Source organism: Mycotypha africana (genome assembly GCF_025528875.1).
Source record: "Mycotypha africana strain NRRL 2978 chromosome Unknown BDF20scaffold_11, whole genome shotgun sequence".
Classification (NCBI taxonomy): domain Eukaryota; kingdom Fungi; phylum Mucoromycota; class Mucoromycetes; order Mucorales; family Mycotyphaceae; genus Mycotypha; species Mycotypha africana.
The window spans coordinates 618,373-638,751 of NW_026515735.1; the positions used below are offsets into that span (position 1 = coordinate 618,373).

General features: G+C 37.3%; 8 protein-coding genes across 8 annotated transcripts; 4 read left to right on the plus strand and 4 right to left on the minus strand.

Annotated features, from left to right (window-relative positions):
* Positions 1–103: 103 nt before the first annotated feature.
* Positions 104–1,464, minus strand: BDF20DRAFT_827023 (zinc-finger of mitochondrial splicing suppressor 51-domain-containing protein; the record flags this gene model as incomplete). The annotated part of the gene is made up of 3 exons (XM_053078131.1): positions 104–741; positions 824–1,033; positions 1,131–1,464. The coding sequence occupies 3 exons, from the start codon at positions 1,462–1,464 to the stop codon at positions 104–106; spliced, it is 1,182 nt and encodes a 393-aa protein (XP_052932316.1).
* Positions 1,465–1,721: 257 nt separating this feature from the next.
* On the minus strand, positions 1,722–2,724 carry BDF20DRAFT_893222 (uncharacterized protein). The gene is given in 2 exon segments (XM_053082337.1): positions 1,722–2,652; positions 2,665–2,724. The coding sequence occupies 2 exon segments, from the start codon at positions 2,669–2,671 to the stop codon at positions 1,850–1,852; spliced, it is 810 nt and encodes a 269-aa protein (XP_052932317.1). The 5' UTR covers positions 2,672–2,724; the 3' UTR covers positions 1,722–1,849.
* On the minus strand, positions 2,706–2,930 carry BDF20DRAFT_790053 (P-loop containing nucleoside triphosphate hydrolase protein; the record flags this gene model as incomplete). The annotated part of the gene is made up of 1 exon (XM_053076173.1): positions 2,706–2,930. A coding segment is annotated over one exon (225 nt), but the record flags the coding sequence as incomplete, so codon positions are not given.
* Positions 2,931–3,021: 91 nt separating this feature from the next.
* On the minus strand, positions 3,022–6,033 carry BDF20DRAFT_827542 (SNF2 family N-terminal domain-containing protein; the record flags this gene model as incomplete). The annotated part of the gene is made up of 8 exons (XM_053078171.1): positions 3,022–3,307; positions 3,500–4,053; positions 4,139–4,379; positions 4,440–4,599; positions 4,678–4,788; positions 4,859–5,420; positions 5,491–5,673; positions 5,758–6,033. The coding sequence occupies 8 exons, from the start codon at positions 6,031–6,033 to the stop codon at positions 3,022–3,024; spliced, it is 2,373 nt and encodes a 790-aa protein (XP_052932319.1).
* A 3,220-nt stretch (positions 6,034–9,253) lies between these two features.
* Positions 9,254–10,948, plus strand: BDF20DRAFT_916489 (uncharacterized protein; the record flags this gene model as incomplete). Its single annotated transcript, XM_053084462.1, has 5 exons — positions 9,254–9,529; positions 9,602–10,240; positions 10,343–10,443; positions 10,514–10,634; positions 10,712–10,948. 5 exons carry the CDS (start codon positions 9,254–9,256, stop codon positions 10,946–10,948), a joined length of 1,374 nt encoding a protein of 457 aa, XP_052932320.1.
* A 973-nt stretch (positions 10,949–11,921) lies between these two features.
* Positions 11,922–13,397, plus strand: BDF20DRAFT_893228 (uncharacterized protein). Its single transcript, XM_053082338.1, has 4 exons — positions 11,922–12,129; positions 12,222–12,311; positions 12,368–13,303; positions 13,375–13,397. The coding sequence occupies exons 1-3, from the start codon at positions 12,111–12,113 to the stop codon at positions 12,955–12,957; spliced, it is 699 nt and encodes a 232-aa protein (XP_052932321.1). The 5' UTR covers positions 11,922–12,110; the 3' UTR covers positions 12,958–13,303; positions 13,375–13,397.
* A 2,402-nt stretch (positions 13,398–15,799) lies between these two features.
* Positions 15,800–17,809, plus strand: BDF20DRAFT_827087 (WD40-repeat-containing domain protein; the record flags this gene model as incomplete). Its single annotated transcript, XM_053078134.1, has 5 exons — positions 15,800–15,973; positions 16,062–16,381; positions 16,451–16,724; positions 16,808–17,379; positions 17,467–17,809. 5 exons carry the CDS (start codon positions 15,800–15,802, stop codon positions 17,807–17,809), a joined length of 1,683 nt encoding a protein of 560 aa, XP_052932322.1.
* Positions 17,810–18,507: 698 nt separating this feature from the next.
* BDF20DRAFT_827572 (Alpha/Beta hydrolase protein) lies at positions 18,508–20,374 on the plus strand (the record flags this gene model as incomplete). The annotated part of the gene is made up of 6 exons (XM_053078176.1): positions 18,508–18,589; positions 18,695–18,963; positions 19,050–19,108; positions 19,168–19,637; positions 19,724–19,834; positions 19,953–20,374. The coding sequence occupies 6 exons, from the start codon at positions 18,508–18,510 to the stop codon at positions 20,372–20,374; spliced, it is 1,413 nt and encodes a 470-aa protein (XP_052932323.1).
* Between the last annotated feature and the right edge of the window lie 5 nt (positions 20,375–20,379).

The following is a 20,379-nucleotide window of genomic DNA, read 5'->3' on the forward strand; positions in this document are numbered from 1 at the left end:
ATGATTCTTTCCATAACGACTAATATGCGTGTACGCAGATACAATATATTGTCCCTAGTATGCAAATCTGTTTGCATCGTCTTTAATTTACTATATGTTCATATCAATCACTGTGAGCGGGGTCATGCACCACATCATAACGTTTACCACGGATACCCCAAATGGAATGATTTGCAAAAGCCGTCTGTCTTAAATCCATCAAGTTCACGTCTCTCTTCAAACTACGAAATTCGTTTACTGTAGGCTTCAATAACCAGTCAAACTCATTCGCGTGATCTTGCTCAACAGCCTTTATATCGTTCATTATGTCTGCTTCACTGAATCCTGTAATGAATATCGGGCATTTTGTTTCGAGAGCTTTAGCAATAGAAGGTTTCCAACTTGGACGAGCATCAGGATAGCCAATACCGGGGGAGAATAAAAAGAACAAGTCTGTAAAAGGATCAAACTTTTCAATCGTCTCATGATAATCATGATACATTGCATTGTTGTAAGTAAATATAAGACGCTCGTGCACAGATTCAGTGTGAGGTTTTTGCTTGGGTGCCAAAGCATCAGGCCCAACAAAGTGCAAATGGAAAGGGGTAGCGGGAAATAAGTATGATAATTGAAGCCATATGTGAGAGGGTAACGTAGCTTCTGCACGAGCACCAAGTATATAGATGTTTATTGTCTCTGTATTGAAGGCTGGTGAAGCACCATTTGTCAATCGATCACCAGGATACAAAATTGTTCGTAAAGCTGCAATATACAAGTTCAGAATTCAGGCTCAGTTAATTCATGCATGAATTCTGCTTATTTGACACCTCAATTCTTTTATTACCTGCGATGGACCTCATGCCTTCCTTTGTAATTTGCTCGCCATATTTATAAGGACATGATTCATGCAATAACTGTCCAATTGACATAGGGTATGTCAACAGTTTTGAGACGTGTCTCATTGATCTATCACTGTCCATGGAGGGGAAACTGCGAGTGTAGAAAAACATATCCCAGTTGGCCATATTTACTGTCTCATCAAACCCTTGTGTTGCTGTAAGAAAAAAAAATATCAATGCAGGTAAATGAATATCCCACATAATACTAGAGACAAATATAGCTACAAACAACGCTCTAACAGCTCAACTTACAAGGAAATTCAAATTCGCGCATGGGTCGACCGGACCGTAAATCATGATCATCCTCGTTTATTTGTCGTAGAATATCACAATGATGTTCCTTATGCTCTGCTAAGCCCATATAGTAATGTTTTTCGCTACAGTGTGTAGGATAGCCACAATCAGGGCAATCATAAGCCGGCTTGTGTTCAGTATTTTCGCCGAGAGCTTCACAAACTGGGCATACACCATATTTCTTGACAATATTCGCTCTATCTCTTAGTTCGGGTATAGGTGATTGTGATAATATGTGAAATAGATGATCTTGATCATACAATACTGGATTCTCTTGTGCGTGTTCTTTCATTGCAAAAATGTTTTTGAATGAGACGGGACGAATGACAGACTGAGTAAACGCTCGCGTTTGAGTGGCATATTTTGTTTGTTGAAATAACGTTTTTGACATAGTTTGGAGACATTTGCCATTATAACGGCAGCTTTGATTGCGTAGTAAGCTGCGTGAAGAGGTTGGTATCAATCTTTTCCATGTACTGCTCATGCTGTAATAGTTTAAATAAAACGAACCCACTAGCAAACTTAAAAAGTGGCAGTGAAAAGGGAAAAGGGGTTGTTTATCTGTCAAAAAAAGACGAATTTTGTTAACTAGGGTTATGACTGCTCTCTAACAATCCAGGTTTGAATGACAGCGGCCAGCACTGACACGCGAGAGCAGAAAATTGATGCGATATTTATTAAAAAGCAAAGGATACAGTTTTCTTTTTCTTTTTAGGCCTACTAGCATCACCATCAGATGATATTACAGACCGTTGTGGGCTCGTTTGAAATTGATTGAGGCTAATTACTTCGTTTGTATTTTGCTTAGTAATATTATTGGGAACAAAACAGGCTGCTATTGGCTCTGGTGGATTTTCACGACTAGCCGTCATTGTTCGTTTTGGTTGCTCCATTAATCTAATTTTCCATGGTTGTACGTGATCCATCACGTCGTCATCACCTTCAATATCCAGCAACGGCTCATCCTCATCTTTCAAAATGAGCTGTATACTTTCTTCTTCCTTTATTGCAGGTTTAACGCTTTCTTCGCCAACATTAGCGTTACTTTCATCATTTAGGCTCGTTATTCCATCGTCAAGCTCCACATCAATATCATTATCGACTTCAGCATCATTTACAGTTGTTCTTCTAGGGGTCTCAGCGTAGAAAGTCGTAACATTACTGTTGCTAATAGCGTTTCCCTCAACTTTATTGCTGTCGATTTGCTCATCGTTCAACGCCCTTTTTTTTTGTACAAACCAAAGAGGAGCATTAAAAGGGACGATCCGTTGTCGAAAAATGCCAGTTGACTCCTCTTGAGTAATACTATCAGGCAAAGGCACAAAATACGCATGGTTTAGAATATCTTTCAACTTGGAGTCCGTATAGAAATCGCCTCTCTTGAGGTTTTCTTTATCATTATCACTCCCCTCCATCACTTGATGATCAGTCATTGCTATACGGTCAGTTTTTACAGAACCCAAAAAAAGGGCTTTATCAGTTAGAAAATCAGGAAACATTTAGAACAAGGATCAGTGTTTTCGATATACCTTCCCCACTTGATACTTGATTCCTTCTTTGTAATAACGCGTCCTCAATCGTATTTTGAATGACGAGGGTTTCAACGTAGACCGGTCTTTTTTGTCCAATCCGATGAGCGCGCTTGATAGCCTGCTGTTCCATTGCTGGTTGCCAAACAGGACTGACAAAGAACACTCTTGAGGCCGACGATAGATCAATACCATAAGCAGCCTTTTGGACTGCCATAATAATCACATTTGCGTTGTCAGAAGTGTTAAAAGTCAAAATCATCTGTGATCTTTTTGCATTACTCTAGCATTAAATGAGGACAAATTTGAGTGCCAGTTGTTTACGTAGTATAATCATAATAAAAACACTCCAAACGAAATATCCTCATTACCATTTCAGATTCTTGATACATTAGAACACGTATTCTAGTTAGTTGTAATGCTAGATAAATTTCATACATCTCATTGAAATGCTGAGAAAAAATTATGCACTTCTCGGTCTTTTGATACTTATAAATTTGATCAACAAGGTAGTTAATCTTGACACTGGAGCTCGACAATACCCTTGCATCGGAAAAGGCATTAAGCGTGTAAAATGTTAATTGCTCATCCTGTGTCTCTTCATCGCTATTTTTTGCGTTTGATGTGTCGGTTACTGCAATTTTTGGCACCAAAGGCTGCTTCCCTGGGAGTGTCTTATCAGCTACATTATTATGATTGACATTCAACGCTTGGAGCTTTTGTTGCTTTAGATTCTCATGAAATGCCTCTTTTTTTCTTCGCGCTTCACGCGTTCTCCTTTTCTTTCTTAACTCATACTCTTCCACGCTGATCAATGTTTTACTAAGCCCATTGTAAACGAATAAATTTTTCGAATCATTCGCTTTTGCTGTTATCACCTGATCCATGACATCTACTACCCTCTCAGCATTTATAACACAATGATCGTCCCAAGGGAAAGAACCAACAGGAACATAGGCACCATGATCTCCATTCAGCCAACCCCACGTCTCTTTGAACAAAGCAGGTAAGCCTTGAACCACGTAAGAAGGGGAATGATGCGTCATCATGCATAGAAACATATCATCATTCAGCGCGTGTTCCAATACATCGCGGATACGAAACAGATCTTGATTGTCTTTTTCGTTATAATCAGTACGACCTTCCACGATTTCCGTACATTTCTCAATGCAGTTGTTATAAGCGGATCGAATAAGGTTTGGTTCAACAGAATGCCATAAACAGCTTTGCCATAGGTTATGAACTGTTTCTCTCAGAGCTTTATGATTTTTGGGTGAAAAGAGATAATCGGCACCTTCTCTCCTAGATAGAATTGCATTCAAACTAATCATTGCAATTTGACAATTATGTCCCTGTACATTCATCAAAGGAATTAATTATATTAAGGACTCTGTGCTTTGCCTATGCTTTACTTTCTTTCTGTTATATTGATCTTACAATCCATTGATAATAGTCAAACCCCAAGTAAACTATTTTTTGATGCAAGGGCGGCAGTGTCACTTCTCTTTCAATATCTATCCGTTGATTGCGGATCATAATGCGCTCCAACATTTGTTTCAAATTGTTTACAGCCCATGGTTTCCGTTTTAAAAACGGTTGAGAAATCAGGCGGGACCAAAGCTTCTTGTTCGACTTGAATGGCTCGATGCCCAATGTTTGGCCTATTAATAAACCAAGTCTATATAAAATAAGTGTTAGTAAAGACCTCGCTTTTTCTAGTATATATATCGACTTTCACCTATTCAGATCGTCGGATTCACTATCTTGCGTTGTTTGCGTCGAAGCGGTTTCGGTAAGATTTCGAGTGGGCGTACCCGTACAAATCCACTTCCAATTAGCAAAGAGTTTTGCTGATAATTCAGCCTGTCTGTTTTTTGAAGATAACGTATGACCTTCATCTTTTGCAACAAAGAATTTTCATATCAGCATTACAAGAATGACCATACTCATTGTTAAGGTAGCAGTACTGAGCTTACCAACAATTAGACGCTTCCAATGCACCTGTAATAATGGTGATACATATTTTTTTCTCTTTACAGAGCATTCGCATTTATCAAAAGCTATTGAAGAACAGCGACATAGGTGACCTATGAAGCAGTTTGAAGATCATTAATTATTTCTTCTGCCAATAGCGCAACTTCTTTCTTTGTATATTACTGCTAAAGTCCAATCCACCTATTGAATGTTCATGGGAAAATCGGTTTTGGCTAATGAGCACTAAATCATAAGCTATTAATTCAAAAGGCGAACAGATGGTCTGTTTGGTATCATCATAAACTATAAATTTCAAGTGCCCATCTTTTATGTGCTTATAAACTTCACCCGTCCACTGTGCAATTAAATTATCGGGTACGACGACCAGCGTGGTGGTAGCAGGGTATATTTTAAGAGTGGTGAATATTGGCTTAAAACGGCGCGATCGTTCAAAATCAAAATGTTGTGGTATATTAGTCCATTCATAATATATGGGGTATTGTTTGAACCAGTCATCGACAATATCTTGAGGAAGCTGTTGTTCGACAGGCTTCCAATTTATACCGGATCCTAGAATTAACAGAGCGGCAGTGTGCTTTAAACTTGTTATTCCTCCTGGCCTATTTGCCTCTGTTAAAATTGAAGGGAAATCTGTCTTCAAGTATTTGCCATCATGTTGAAAAGGATTTGAAAAGTCTTTCGTTACCATTATTGCTGCTAAACAGATGCAGGTCTTTCCTGTACCCTTTTGCATTATTGATATGTTTTGGTTAATACTAATAAAGACGCCAGTTCTTATCTTTCTTTTATATTACCATGTCTTCACAGATGATGCCTCCCTGGGCATCGGGTAAACGATAAGTAGATTGAAGTGTAACGGTACCTGTCAACTGATCGTAATAGTACGGAGTATTATCAGCTGATCTGAGTTCAACTATCTGGTAAGGGGTGATTAATGACGGCGCCAACTCTCTCTGCAAGATCTTCCATAATGAATTCTAACATAATGGCGAATGATTAAGAAAAAAACAATTCTTTTCATTGATGTATTTGTCAAGACTTGATTTTTTTTTTTTTTTTACTTTTTGGTAATTATACAAGGTAGTTTTCATCCCAGGGATTTGAGTAGTGATATCTTCCAAAAGGAAGCTTAATATGTCATTATTGTGACACCATTGTAATGTTCGTTTGTCTATCTTTGGTGACGGTAGATGAATAAAGATGTCTAAAAGGCTACTATGTATGAGAGCTGATTCATTCCTATCGAAAGATCGCAAGTCATAAGGCGACAATGACCGCTTTGGATGGGTTGATCTATTCACATAAGTCAACAGATCAAGAAGATCTGAAGAGGCCATTTGATCTTCGGCGTCGTTTCTGATTACAATATTAATGTCGACGCAAACCGAGGTACCATATTCGTTGTATGCAAGAGTTGGGAGTATGATTGATTTACTTTTTAGCTTTCTTATTAACTCGAGTATCCTCAATTGAGTAGGGTTGTTTAAGTGGTTTTCAATAGTGCTGAAAATTTGTTCGTCACATGTAATTGGAATAGGCTCATCTAATTGTAATAGAATATAGCCAGCAGGGATCATTAACGAAAATTTTTAATGATATATCAGCAAACGAGAAGAAGAGGCAAAGGTAGATCTACTGTCTTAAATTCCAAAATATGTCGAAAAACTACGTTTTCCGATTTATGGTGTTTCTGAAGTTACAGTATAGACTGTGGAATTTTAAGTAAGCATAATTATTTTTTATAGAGCACAGTCTGAAATGTTGTATGCTTTGGTAAATGTACAAAAGAGTAGACAAAAATAAAACCAAAATAAAAAAGCAAGATATCTCGCAATCATACATGTAAAGTAACATAGTAGTATAATCATAAATGAATATGACTGATTGCTTGTCCTTAAACACTCTTCAGCTGAACTTCCTTCCTGCTAGACCGAATCCTCTATGTAAAATATGTAGTAATGTGAAAGATGACATTCGAGCATGTTTTTCATCTCGACGAAAAAACGTGAATATGGCTTTCAAGTATTGTACCTAATTCGGGATAATTCGCAGAGGTATATTTATTCACATCTCTAAAATCAGGGTATCGATAAACACAGTGAATCCTACATAGAGAATTGTCAAACGGTTTTACTGTTGATGAGTGGTCCGTTGGTAATTTAAGTGCTAAAAAGTTATAAGATTAGTTAAAATTGGCCACAAAAAACCTCTAACCACATAGTTACGCACACTATCCTTATTAACTGTGGCAGTACTGCTGAATAAATATCATTTCTTTCTAAGGACTTCTGTAGATTTATATGGCTCTTCATTTGTTGAGCTACTTGAAATTGATTACCAAAACGAAGGCTACTGTGGAAGGCACCTACAAGTTAGAATGAGGAGAATAGAGTAGAACCTTCAATATCAAGTTGGAAATATTTGTTGATTTATTAACTCCAATTATGCATGCTTGTTGTCGAAAGGGTTCTGTACTATCATCTTCTAGAAGATGTAAGACACAACCCACTAGTACATAGTCAAAAAGAGTAGCTATTATTTGTATTGAACTTTCCAATACAAAAAATTTAAAATACACTGATTGTTGTACTTGATGAGCTTTACTAAATATTAAAAAAAGGCGACGGGAAAGTTGTCTACTTTATGATTAGGAAAGGGGTAAGAAATAAGCATTTGGATGACAATGGATTAGAGCTTTATTTAAAAGAAAAAACATGATAACGTTCATGCTTTTTACGCTTAATGGTACGACTTGATTTTACAGACAAAACAATTGATGATGCAATCTGTTATTCGCAAGGGGAAGTTTAACTTTAGACGAGACGTTGTATTGCAATTCACGCAAGCGATCATTCTTTTCGCTTTGATAATGTTGCTGAATATGGATTTAAAAACCAACTTTTCTCGTAATCAACAATGACTGGCAACTCTGAAATCAAAAATGACCAGACAATCAGCAACCGAACTTGCTGTTGGTGAACCTTTGCAAACTTTAGTCTTAAATGAATGATTATCTTCAAACACTGCTGGAGAATGTTTGCTCTATTTCTGTTCACTGCAAACAGCAATGAAGTAATTAAGCTGTTTGTTGACATAAGTATAGTGGATAAGCAAGTAGCCGAAGATCGAATCTTTTAGTACCATTTATATCTAGCAAAAACCAATCATAGACCATCCATTGACTGTGGCTTGAAAGCCTATCAACACATTCTATGTTAGCCAGGCGTTAAAGATTGAGCTCCAACCTCTTTCTAGCGAATAGCCATTTTATAGGGTAGAAACTATCATCGTACAGGCGTTATACAAATTTTTGGCTTTGGTTAAAAGGGTAGATTAAAGTCAGCCAAGGACATAGGGTCGGGTATTCAACACTTTTCTCTATTTTTACCACTGCCAAACTTACCATTTTTCAAAAAAAAAAAAAAGTTCATCAGCCCGACACTGTAACTTTCAACTGGTTGTAGCTGACAAAAGATGGGATGACCCTCAGTCGAACAGAATTAATCAAATTATAGAACCGCGGCAGTTGACTTGACAAAAAACGCCAGATCAGCCTTGAATGTTTCAATCAAATACATCTTTGAAATTTGTCATTTTATGCAAACACCCCTCGAAGCTTTATCGTCTATGATCGATTGATGTCTTGGTAAGTATACGCCCTCTAACTGCTTCAGACACAGTAATAATCTCTCTTTCGTCGTTAGACAACCTAGATTTGTCCTTTTACTACTGCAAAGCAGGATTTTCGTCAATAACTCTTTATGAAAGACGGTGTAGTAACAATAACATTGATATTTTAATAGGAAACCATCGGCATCGGAAGTAGTGTCAACTATAGCAAAAAAGAGTTAGTGATTGAGGGCCCTTTTATTGGGCCATACTTACCCATAGTTATAGTTGCGTAGATAGTTTTTACTGGAAAAATGCCTAGGCAACATGCATTCATTATATCTTCATCAGAAAGTAGGTTCTTTAAGATATGTGACTTTTTGAGAAATTCATATATCCTATTATAGAATTGGTATGTCAAAAACTTTAGTGCAACAGAAGAGAGTTTCTATTGTTCAGCTAAGACTCCGTTACGAAAGAGGTAAATAGGTTTGACAATAACAAAGCATCAAAGGACTTCTTATTGTTGTTATTGTAGAAGGCTTATTCTCTACTGCTATAAACCAGAAGCAATAGCTAAATAAGCTCAGGCTTGGGACTTTATATATGTATGGAAATCCGCATATAAAGTTTTTACATGCTACATATACAGCATTTTATACTAACGTCAAGAAAAGGACAGAGGTAGGCAATTGATTTAGAGATATCATTATCGATCACACGCTTTCTTTTTCGGTTTCCATTTGCGCCCCCTCTTTTCCATCCCCTTATTTAAGCAACTGTTGTAGCTCACTAAAGACAAACTGTTTACAAAGTCCCCTTAACTCTGTGTATCTTTATTACTCCTTAATTTCTTATTTGACTTTATATTTTGTTATTACAACAGCATTTCAATAACACTTTTTAATTTCTTTTTTTCTTTCTCCTTCCCCCAGTTTAATAACTTAAATGTTCACAAGCACTTCTCCAAGTATGACTCTGTCACCATTGAATGAGAAGAAGAGAGACTCGCTTCCTTTATTACATACTGACAACGAGGATCAGCAGTCTCTAATTGAAACGAGCCAATTGTCCATTCGTTCACCCTCATCCATTTTTAATGATGTTAACAATAACAGTAGTACTATTAACAGTCATACTAAAAGACCCCATTACGAAACAAACTGGGCATTTGATACATTATGCGCGCATCCATATAGTCCTTTAGCATCCATAGATTTGCAGGTGCCTACATTTTTGTCATTGACATTGTTCACGTAATATATCCCTTTGTTTCTAAAAGCAATCTATTTCTAGTCGGTATTCAATGTAACCAACTTCCAGTTATTATCACAAGAGAAACGAGACGAACTTTACTCACTGCTACCTGAGGCAGATCAAAATGCATTCTTTCATCCACATCATCCTTGTGTCTCCCCTCCTCCTCCTCCGTCAGCCGTAGTGTCTCCTCAGCATTCTCAGCATTATTCTCAAAACTATATTCATCGTCACTATCACGAAAGCCCTTACCACCATCCCTACTATCAATATCAACACCCGCAACAAGCTTGTACCTCTACGAACCGCATTTTCTCGCCACCACCTCATCAAACTACGGCAACTACCGGAAACTTCTTCAACAAAGCAGAGAACCCAGTCTTTTGGGATCACTTGACAGACTGGCAAACGATGCTAAGTCGAGGTGATTTCGCAGAACGACCGAACAGTCCTCTGCCTTTATCACCGTCACCCCCAACTACTGTCAATCACAGTGCTACTCATAAATCGAGTAGTTCAACCATTTCTTCGTCGTATCACAGTGCTCCTACCACTGCAGCCAATATGAGTTTTAGTAGTAGCACTACTGACACTAACCATCGATCGCCTCACCGAAAAACAAAATCGAAATCATCCATAACCAGTCCAACAAAAAAACGGGATAGCAGCAAAGTCAAGGTAAAGTAGATTATCGACTATTTTTCTTTCTCTTTTAAAAAATCTAAATAAGATGTTGTAGTCATTTGAGGTTAAATTAATTATAATTTCAATTGGATGTAGGACGAGCTTTATGATGACTTTTGGGCTTCCAGAGTTGCATCTAATGATAGTAATAATACTAGCAGTAGGAGTGAACGAGAGAAGGCAAATAACGTTGCTGGGTAAGCTAACTATACTATCTTATTTCCAAGTTTTACCAGCTCATAACTCATCTGTTTATGAACTGCATAGCGAATCAAAGTGTATTACATTGAAAGATATGTGCCGAAAAGGCTTGATACGCGTGGGAGATGTTATTGTATATAAACGCAATTTCAGTGCTTCCAAAGTAATTGTGTCAAAATCAATGATGGTAAAGCATTTTACTACTAATATCTACAATTGAAATGCTGTATGTCTGTGTTTGCTTAATCTCTTTACAATGATAAGGTTATAAAGGCATGTGGTACTTCTGGTGTGTCTATTGAACTGGACGGTGAAGTGTACGAGGATTTTGAAACGCCTACTGCATTGGAAACAAAGGTCTTAGATCATCATGGTGAAGTCACCAAGGATAAACGTCCCAACGGCAATGCATTCAAGAGTATACGCCTTATTCGCAGTGGAAAAGACTTGGGAAGGCTTTTTGATATCAGAAAAGATGGCTTCGGCGGCAATGATCAATGATGATTTTTAAGTTATGGCACCCTGTTTCTTTTGTTCTGTTTTCTTCTTTGAGGAAAACAAATAGACCTTCAAAAAAGTTTATCATGCAGCAAGTAAAAAAAGGAAAAAAAAAAAAAAAAGAAGAAAACCCCACCACAACAAGCAAAATATCTTTAAACAGCCAACTCTATCGTGCAGCCCATTTACAAAAAGCTCCAAATAACAGCTCTTAGTATTTAATTTATTAATGACAAATTACTACCTTATCACTTTATTCTTTCTATTCATATTTAACCCTTTTAAGCCATTCTAAGTTTCAAGAACCTAGTTTTTACTCATATTAAATATCTTCTACGTCTTTTCTATATGATCTTAATATATGTACCTGTGCTGAACTGTGCACATACTTTCTATGGCTTGGATGAATTCGTCGTCATCCATCTTTTTTATGAAAAGTATATCGCTACATGAAACCGTATAAGTGATAAGAAAGAGACTGTACTGGCATCAAACAAAAACTGCTTTTATGCTTAGTCAAAGCAGAACAATTATGTAAATTACGCCATTTGTGAATATACTGCTTCTCTAATCAGCGACAATAACAAATGTATGACTGACACAGCAACACTACTTTTTCTGTCAAATGTGTCATTCTGCTCAACTCTAACATTTGGCACTACACCTCATATGTAAGTATATTTTTCTTTGTGCCTCTTCACGTACTCATAGCATATACATTTATCATTTTTCATTGATCTATCTCGAAATCGGTCTCAAAGTACATATGCTCGCTCTATCAGTATAGTTATTTAAGGAGGGTGAGTTGTCTGCATACAGTCGTTCCAACGCCAGAGGGCGGTTTTTTTTTTTTGAAAAAAAGTGCGGCCAATAAATTTCCCGAAAGGCGGTTCATTTTTTTGAAGGGCGGTTTCTGAACTTGTACTTCTTTAAACTCTTTTCCCCTGATTTTCTTTCTGACTTTCTGACCCTTTTCTTCCTGACTTTTTCCTCTGTTTCTTTCTCTCTGGCTTTTCCCCTCTGACTTTTTCCCTCAAAAGAACAAGGTGAATGTCTTAGACTGGCCTTCATATTCTCCGGACTTTAATCCAATTGAGAATCTGTGGTTCTACTTGAAGTGCAAACTAGCAGCGTACGATACAGCACCGTCGAACCTAAATGAGTTATGGAAACAAGTTGCGGAGGTCTGGTATAATAAAGTTACGCCAGAACTACTGACTTTTTCCTCTGACTTTTATCGCAAACATGGCTCACAACAAAAATCTTCGTTGTCTAGTTTGTAATCTTGATTTTGAAACAGAATCGAAATTATCGACTCATAATTATGACACGCATTCTGACTCTATCCAGGTGACTTTTGGTGACGGTAAGACAATACATGCTCATAGTAAAACGACAAAGATTTGACATTTCTTTTTTCAGAATTGATTACAGTTCAGAGGAACAGTAACAGTAACAAATTTCATTGTCCAAAATGCGAAACAAAACTAAAAACACTGACAACATTAAAAAGGCACGTTGGAACACACCGCGAACCGACAAGCAATGCTGGAAAAAAACAAGGGCTTTCTGAATCAGGAGATGCTAAGGAGGAGTTTCCCTCAGTCAGTTTAGATCACCATGCACCTAACACTGAAAGAATTGATTTACAAGTGGAAGGTTCAAGTTCATTTCCTTCCACCTCACGCTTTGAAAAAGAGACTGCAATACTTATAGCCATGAATGCCCTCTCTCTGTCAAAAAGGGAGCAAAAGAAATGTTCTATGCTTGCCAACATGGCATATTTGGAGCCAATAACCTTAACCTCTAAATCAGGCAGGAATTATTGTTTATTAGGTAATGCAGCAAATATCAATGATATACTTAGTGACCAACCAGTTGGCAACTGGGAACTCCCATTGGAGAATTTGGAAACAAGTGCCGAATCTCCAGCAGCAAGCCAAAGCGTTGCTTTAAATCACATTATTAAAACCTCACCCTTTCAAGCATTTGTCGGATACGAAGTATGTTGAACTGTCTAAGTCTATTGTCAGCATGATAAGTAAAGACTGGATTCAATTTCCGCCACTCCGCTATGCAATTCCACAACTTTTTTCTGGGGCAGTGATTATAGATGAATATGCAGCACTATTGGTAAATGGCTTGGAGCCCTATGGTAGGCTTCGAATTGTTGATGCTCATTTGAAAGACGAACAAAATCAACCCTAAGCCAGTCATCATTTCCTAAGAAAGAAACCAAGTACGGTTGGATTACAACCGCTGCAGTCGAAGATGACCATACAACCAAACTAAAAATTGGCCTATTGACATGTAACTTGTTAATTACTTCCAGTTTAAGAATCGATAATAATGCAGCGACTACAAACGGAGCGGTAGAATTAGGCTCCAACACTGATAATTTTTTTCCTAAAGAAAACGTTTCGATTTACTTGGATAAAGAATCTATCAAGCTTGCCAATATGATTATCGAAAACAAAGGGACAATTTCAATCAATTCATGGGACTACTTGTCGCAATTAAGACAACTACGCAGCAAGTTTCACTGTATGTCTACATGCACCCATTTACTCTGTAAGGTTTAAAGGGATTTTATATAATTGTGGAGAAATGTTGCTAGTCATTAATTTCAAATTCAGATCTTGTGTTTACTGTTTATACTTCCAATCCTCTATCTTGTTATATACTTGTACATAACCTTTATTAGATGCAATATAGATAGATTGTAACAGAAACTACTTGATTGTACGTAATCGAGTATTGTAGTTGTTATCTTACCAAACACGTCATCGCCTTTTGGAAGAATTAAAAACCGCTCTTTTTCAAAAAAAAAAACCGCCCTTTGAGTGTTGGAACGACTGTACATGAAAACCCGCCAAAAAAGTTTGCTTCTCACATCATGTGTTCAGGAGTTTTCGGTAACACAAGCATACTTACATAAATCAAACTTTAAAACAGCGGTTCCTGCATGTACAGTCATGGTTTCAGCAAGATGTCCCCTAAACAATAATGTGATTCCCAGATTCAAGCTGGACTTAATGGTGCATGCTCTCACCCTATTAAGAAGCTAAAACTAAAATGTGAGTAACCATATATGAAATTTATTCTGCCTATTCTAATAGAGTGATTCAAGCCTTATTGGTTTTTTTCCTTTTCGTTTTTATATATGAAAGAAATACAATGTTTTAGCTTCAACTTTATACTTTATACAAATTTTATTGGACAATATATATATTTAATTTAGATAATTTTGAATTACTTTAGGATGAAATGGTATAATATTCTTGGACGATTTATTGAATAAATAATTGGAGACATTATTTTGAAGGTCAGTGGACATTTTTCAATTGATAGTGGCATTACGTTAAACTACTACGAGACTTATTGAGTATTTTAGTGTGACACAGGTCTTATGAGCAATAGATATAGGATTGTGGTTTACGAGACTTTATTTATGGACCATATGAATTGAACTACGCGTTAAACTGATCCCAGGCACGTTCTTCCGCCATGTTGATAACGGTTGTTGTTGTCAATCGTAATAAAAAATAGATGCTGTCAAACTCAAAGATAAGTCCTTCCGTAAGTAACACATGATCGCGCTGCCACAAATAGGTTATAGTAGTAATCCTCAGATTATGTTTTGTATGACTAGTAAACATCGAGTGCAAGGATTGCAAAACACTCGGACATTTCAACAAGGCATACCATGAATGCAAGTTTTACAAAGCAGTTTCTGCGGCTGATGGTAAGTATCATGCTCTCACTGCAAGACAAGTTTATGTTTGCTTAACGGAAATTTAGTTGGAAGTAGCGGTAAGAAACGTAAGCAATCAGCTACAATCAAGGAAGAAAAGAAGCAAGCAAAGAGAAAGAAGAAGCAAACAACTGGAGATATCAAGTGCATCAGTTGTGACTTATAGGGTCATTCTACTTTTCGTTCCCTCGAATGGAAAAGTTGCCAAAGGTTATACAGCCCAACTCGGACAATTCTGCAAAATCTTCAACTTTAAAAAGTTTGGCTTTAAGAGAAGAACTTCTTCAGCAAAACTATCCCTAATAGTAGACACACCCCTATTTTTGCTTGTGGCATAGTCTAACCGCTTTGAAGGAGAGTTCTGATGTAATGTTTCGACACATGGTTAGGTCGGACGGTTTTACTATCTTGTTCAGCCGCAAAAAGAAAACAAAAGAAGACTTGGCCATTCATAATCACACCTTGACTTTGGAAGATTTTATTTATGACGAAGTACAAGACGATTACCCGCTTTTCTTGATCCAGGGCGAAGATCTGTCTTCACAGCGGCAATCGGACTAGACCGTAACAAACATCAAGTACGCAGCTGCTCTACCAAGGAATATTATCATATGACCGGCAGTATCAGATACGCTGCTAACAACATGTTGGCAATTAGCGTTTCGATCTGGAAGTCAACGGGAAGACCTGCGGAGTTTTCTAGAAAACCAAAATCACCCGCAACAACCACTTAACACCATCCTCTAATCGCCAGCACGAAGCTGGTTTGATTTTTACAGGTAAGCGTCTCAATTTTTGTGTAGTTTGATCTTGAAACTTTAACTTAATGATCTCAAAAATTTACTTTTTTTTGGCTAGTTATATTGCGGCTTCGTCTAAACCCAAAGCTAAAAAACTGTTCATTCAGAATTTTCATGCATTTGGCAATCCGAATTCAACTCACAGAGGAGGCTTAATTATGTGACGTCTTTTCTTCAGTTATTTGAAAGGTTCCCTTTAGAGCTCAAGAACCAATTTCGATACTCCAAACAAGGAAAATTAACCATCTTTTTTGTTCAACTTTTAAGTTTTCTTCTTGTCTCATCGTTCCTTTCCTACCAATGCCACATGTCAATAAAAAAGTAAAAACAGCAGCAGAAAAGGAGCTTGATAATTTCTTGTTTGCTGATGTTGATGCCAACATTTGGGATAAAACTGGTCGCGAATTGAATCCCGAGTCAAAATCTGAAGCTACCGACACTGATGAAGAAGCAGAAGAAGAGAAGACAAAAGATGTAACTAAGCTTGTTTTTTGTTAAGAGAAAAAGCGTAGATGAATTCTATTTATTCATTCAAATTCGTCTTCTACTGCTACTATTATAGACTTTTTTCTTGGATTCCGGCCCAGTATCATTTACTCTAGATGCACCAGTATACGGTAGTGAGGATTCAGACGAGGAAATTGACTACGAGGCAGAACAAGAGACAGAGCAGCAACAAGTCGAAAGTAGCGATGAAGAAAGCAGCAGTAGTGAAGACGAAAGTAGCGATGAATATAAAGATAGCTATGCTGCCTGGGAAGACGAAGACGATAAGAATATTAAAATTTCACTGACTTCGGCAAATATAACCAAAAAATTGCGAAACACAGTAGACGAAGATGTAGTAGATGGTGTTGAATATACCAGAAGATTGCGCAGACAGTAAGTTGATATTGCTTGCGATAGAGAGGGAAAAAATGGGATGATGTGTTCATGCTTTCAAAATTCTAGATTCAATAAAATCTACCCTAAACCTGAATGGGCTCGACTTCCATCCGAAATAAAAGCAGAAAAGAGGAAACGCACATCATCAGATAGCTCAGATGAAGATGAAGAAGATGGCGTTACAATGGATCAAGATCAGTTGGACGAAGAGACGAGATTAGATTTGCTTAAGAGCACGATGGGCATATTAGATAAGCGGGCGCATAAAAAGAGTATTCCACCTAATAAAATTGACATAATGCGTGTAAAAAATGCGAATCGTGCAGTACCGAAACCGAAGGTAAAGAATTTTTCTGTTAAAACGAACTAGAGAGAGAAACACTCATTTTTAACCTATTGATTTCATTATTACCACTAATACAGAGGGTTATCACATCAGTTGCATTTCATCCCAATGCTCAAGTCATGTTAACAGCATCTCTCGATAAAACACTCACACTTTTCCAAATTGACGGCAAAATCAACCCAAAAATCCAATCTGTCAGATTTAACGATTTACCTATTTTTCACGCTGAATTTCACCCTTCTGGAGATCAAATCGTTGTGAGTGGTAGACGATCTTATTTCTATATTTATGACATTCAGTCAGGCGTTATCGACAAATGCCCTGGCATTTGGGGTAAAGAAGAAAAATCCCTAGAAAATTTTTCTATCAGCCCTTGTGGAAGATACATTGCATTTTTGGGCACAAGCGGTACCATCATCATTGTCAGTTATGTGACAAAGAAATGGTATTGTGATTTGAAAATGAACGGTACAGTCAGCTCGGTGAGCTGGTCTTCTGATGGAACCTTTGTCTTTGGATTTGGAAGTACAGGAGAAGTTTATCAATTTGATGTCCAGAATAAGGAATGCGTTAAGCGTTGGCAGGATGAAGGTTGTATTGGTGCTTCCATTATCAGTGTCAGTCCCAACGAAAAATACTATGCTACTGGGTAAGGATTTTCTTCTTTGACAAAAATGAATATCATCTTACGAGAAATGCCTACTCATGTTTTGTTTGATTTGTAAAAAAAAACCAGCTCCTCCACTGGTATAGTGAATTTGTATGATCGCTCTGTTTTAGATCCAGAATTGAACAAACCCAAGCCTATCAAAGCGATAGGCAATCTTACGACCAGAATCAACAATATCAAATTCAATCATGATTCACAATTAATGGTTATTACAAGTCAACAAAAGAAAGATCAACTTAGGATAATTCATGTCCCTACAGGAACAGCTTATGCTAATTGGCCCACAGATAGAACACCTCTTCATAACGTTGTTCAAGTAGCGTTTTCACCAAACAGTGATTATCTAGCAATTGCGAATGCAAGAGGTAAAGTTTTACTATATGCTTTGAAGCATTATGCTTTAGCGTAAGCTATATTGATATAAGGAAGGGGTCCCTTTCTGTACTATATTCAACATTGTCCGTTTTGTTTTTTTCATTCAACTTGTATTTAATCCTTTTTCTTTTCTCTTTACTAAACGGTAACACTTTGACCGTTGACAATAAATACCTCAACCTTACCCTGTTGTTTTGTTGCAATATATACAGTTGAAACGGGAAAGACATTTTTTCTCCATAGCCAACGCCTTCTAATAGTTAATGACCATCGGAAGTTTGGTTACACGAAAATGTTTGAATATGTTTCAAGCCATGCTTTTAGCTTTTGTTGATCTTCCTTTTTACTACTTTTTCGTTATACCATGGCGATAGAATCTCAAATACCAAATTTTCAGACATGAACAATAATAAAAACCGCAAAAACGTAGAAAGCATCGTGGAAATCACCCTTTTTTTAGCTTTCCTTCCAGCACTTCTAGGATACTATTTAAATTACAATGGAAGGATCTTCTGGAGTCTACTATGCTACTTGATATCAGTTGCCATATTGATTACGCCAGTCGTATTTTACGCCATTTATAGATGTATCATGTATTGTATACCGACCATTGGAAAAATACTTATACACTTCAATAGACGGCTATTACCCATCGTACGCTTTTTATCGCGCACTAAGGTCATCGGACCTCTGATCAGCTTGTGCATTCGGTTTCAATTCTTTTGTTGGTTTATGGTCTTACTCATGGGTGATCAAGTAATTCGTATAGTGTTAGGTCGATTTGCTGGACAACATATAACTAAACGTTATCTATGTAAGATTCGCTCTGATAAATGTGGCAAGCATACGATTCAGGGCTTTTCATCATTGACTTAGTCTTTGACTTCTTTTTAAATTCGTCGCCACTACAAATCAACAGCGCTAATCAACATTGTTGATCCACATTTTTTCAATTTGGAAAAGGAAAAGGCTTTGGAAGAAAAGGAGGAAAGAAAATTCAGCAAACTCGAAGATCATTCTTATGGCTCTAGTAACCCTGATTTCAAGCGACCACAATATTCATTGGCTATTGCTCATACATTAGCAGTAGCAAGTAAATTAGTTTATGAAGATGTAACAGTGGTCAAATACGAGTTGGCCTTAGCAGGGTACGATGTTGAGCATTCCTTTAAGGCTATGGGCTATAAGGTAACGTTAAAAAATATGTTAGTGCATGAACAGCGACGGATACTTTAAAGCTAAACTTGGTTCAATGTCCTGTAAGAATTCAATAGAATGTTTGTGCTTATGTCGTCGAAAAAGATAATGATGTCATCTTAGTTTTTAGAGGGTAGTACTAACGTTGTAGCAAGCAAATTACCATTGCCTAAGACTAAATGCAATCTTACGTAGTACCAATCCACTCAACATCCAAAATTATGTCACCAACATTGATGCTGGCCTCACAAAAGTCGAATCAGCAAAGGGGGATTATATGGGCCGAGTGCATAAAGGATTCTGGGATGCAATGGGCACAACAATAGAACCGCCCGATAAGGCATTGGAAACTTCAACAAGCAGCGGTTCCATCATCAAAATCGATTTGAGTCATGCGTCCTTATTGAAATCTGTATCAACAGCTGTTATTGGTATATTACGCGTTATGAAGGCACTTACGTTCAACGTGTTTACTAATGTGATCGACCCTATTGATTCAAGCTGGGCTGGCCATAACGCTTTAATTGTTCGTCATCAAAGTATGTACTCTCAAGCTGAAAAGTTTATACTGGACATCTTCTCGAAGAAGGATATTGTATCTGATAGGACAAAGGAAAAGCGCTTACTCATTACTGGACATTCTTTAGGAGGCGCGCTTGCAACAGGTCAGTCAAGAAAGTAAAACAGCTATGGTAAGCTAGTTCGAATTCGTCAGATTAAATTTTTTGTTCGTTTCTCGAAACAAACGTAGTTTTTTTGGCCAAAATGATACAGAAAGATAGTCCACTATTAAGGAATTTTGCTGGATTATATACTTACGGCCAACCTAACATTGGAGACAGGCATTTCAGTAGATCTTTCAGTTCAGACATCACCTGCAAAATCTTTAATCACACATATAACAATGGTAAATCATTTGCTTTTCAAGTAGCGCTATAACTCTTCCACACATGCTCATATGACCTTGTACACAAAAATAGATATCATACCTAGAATTCCTCCATGGTATAGTCCACCGCCTGGGACACTCGTCTTTCTTGATTCAACCTACAAGATTTCAATTTACCCTCCTAACCAAATCACTCAGGAGCCTGTGCGTGTCCGAAAGATTTCCTTCTTACATTTATCGGGTTTATTGAACAAAAATATCATTTGCCGACTTAAAACAGAAACACCTTTACGTGTCGTTTTCCGTATCCTTTTGCCCTTTATTCTGAATGATCACTTCCCCTCTGATTACTGCCGAGCTTTATTATCTGGTAATGTAGAATGGATCATTGTCGGCGAGAAGGAGGGGGGCTATGTGAATGAAGAAGAAGAACAACAGTTTAGTGACGAGGACCTCCAACAAAAGCATCTACAAAAGCATGGACCCTCAAAATTAGCAACAACAATGAAATAATATAC

What these genes read in the sequence shown, in the direction of transcription:
- BDF20DRAFT_893228 (XM_053082338.1), top strand. An exon ending in CCAGGTGACTTTTGGTGACG is followed by an intron (nt 12,312 to 12,367) that starts GTAAGACAATAC and finishes TTCTTTTTTCAG; the next exon opens with AATTGATTACAGTTCAGAGG.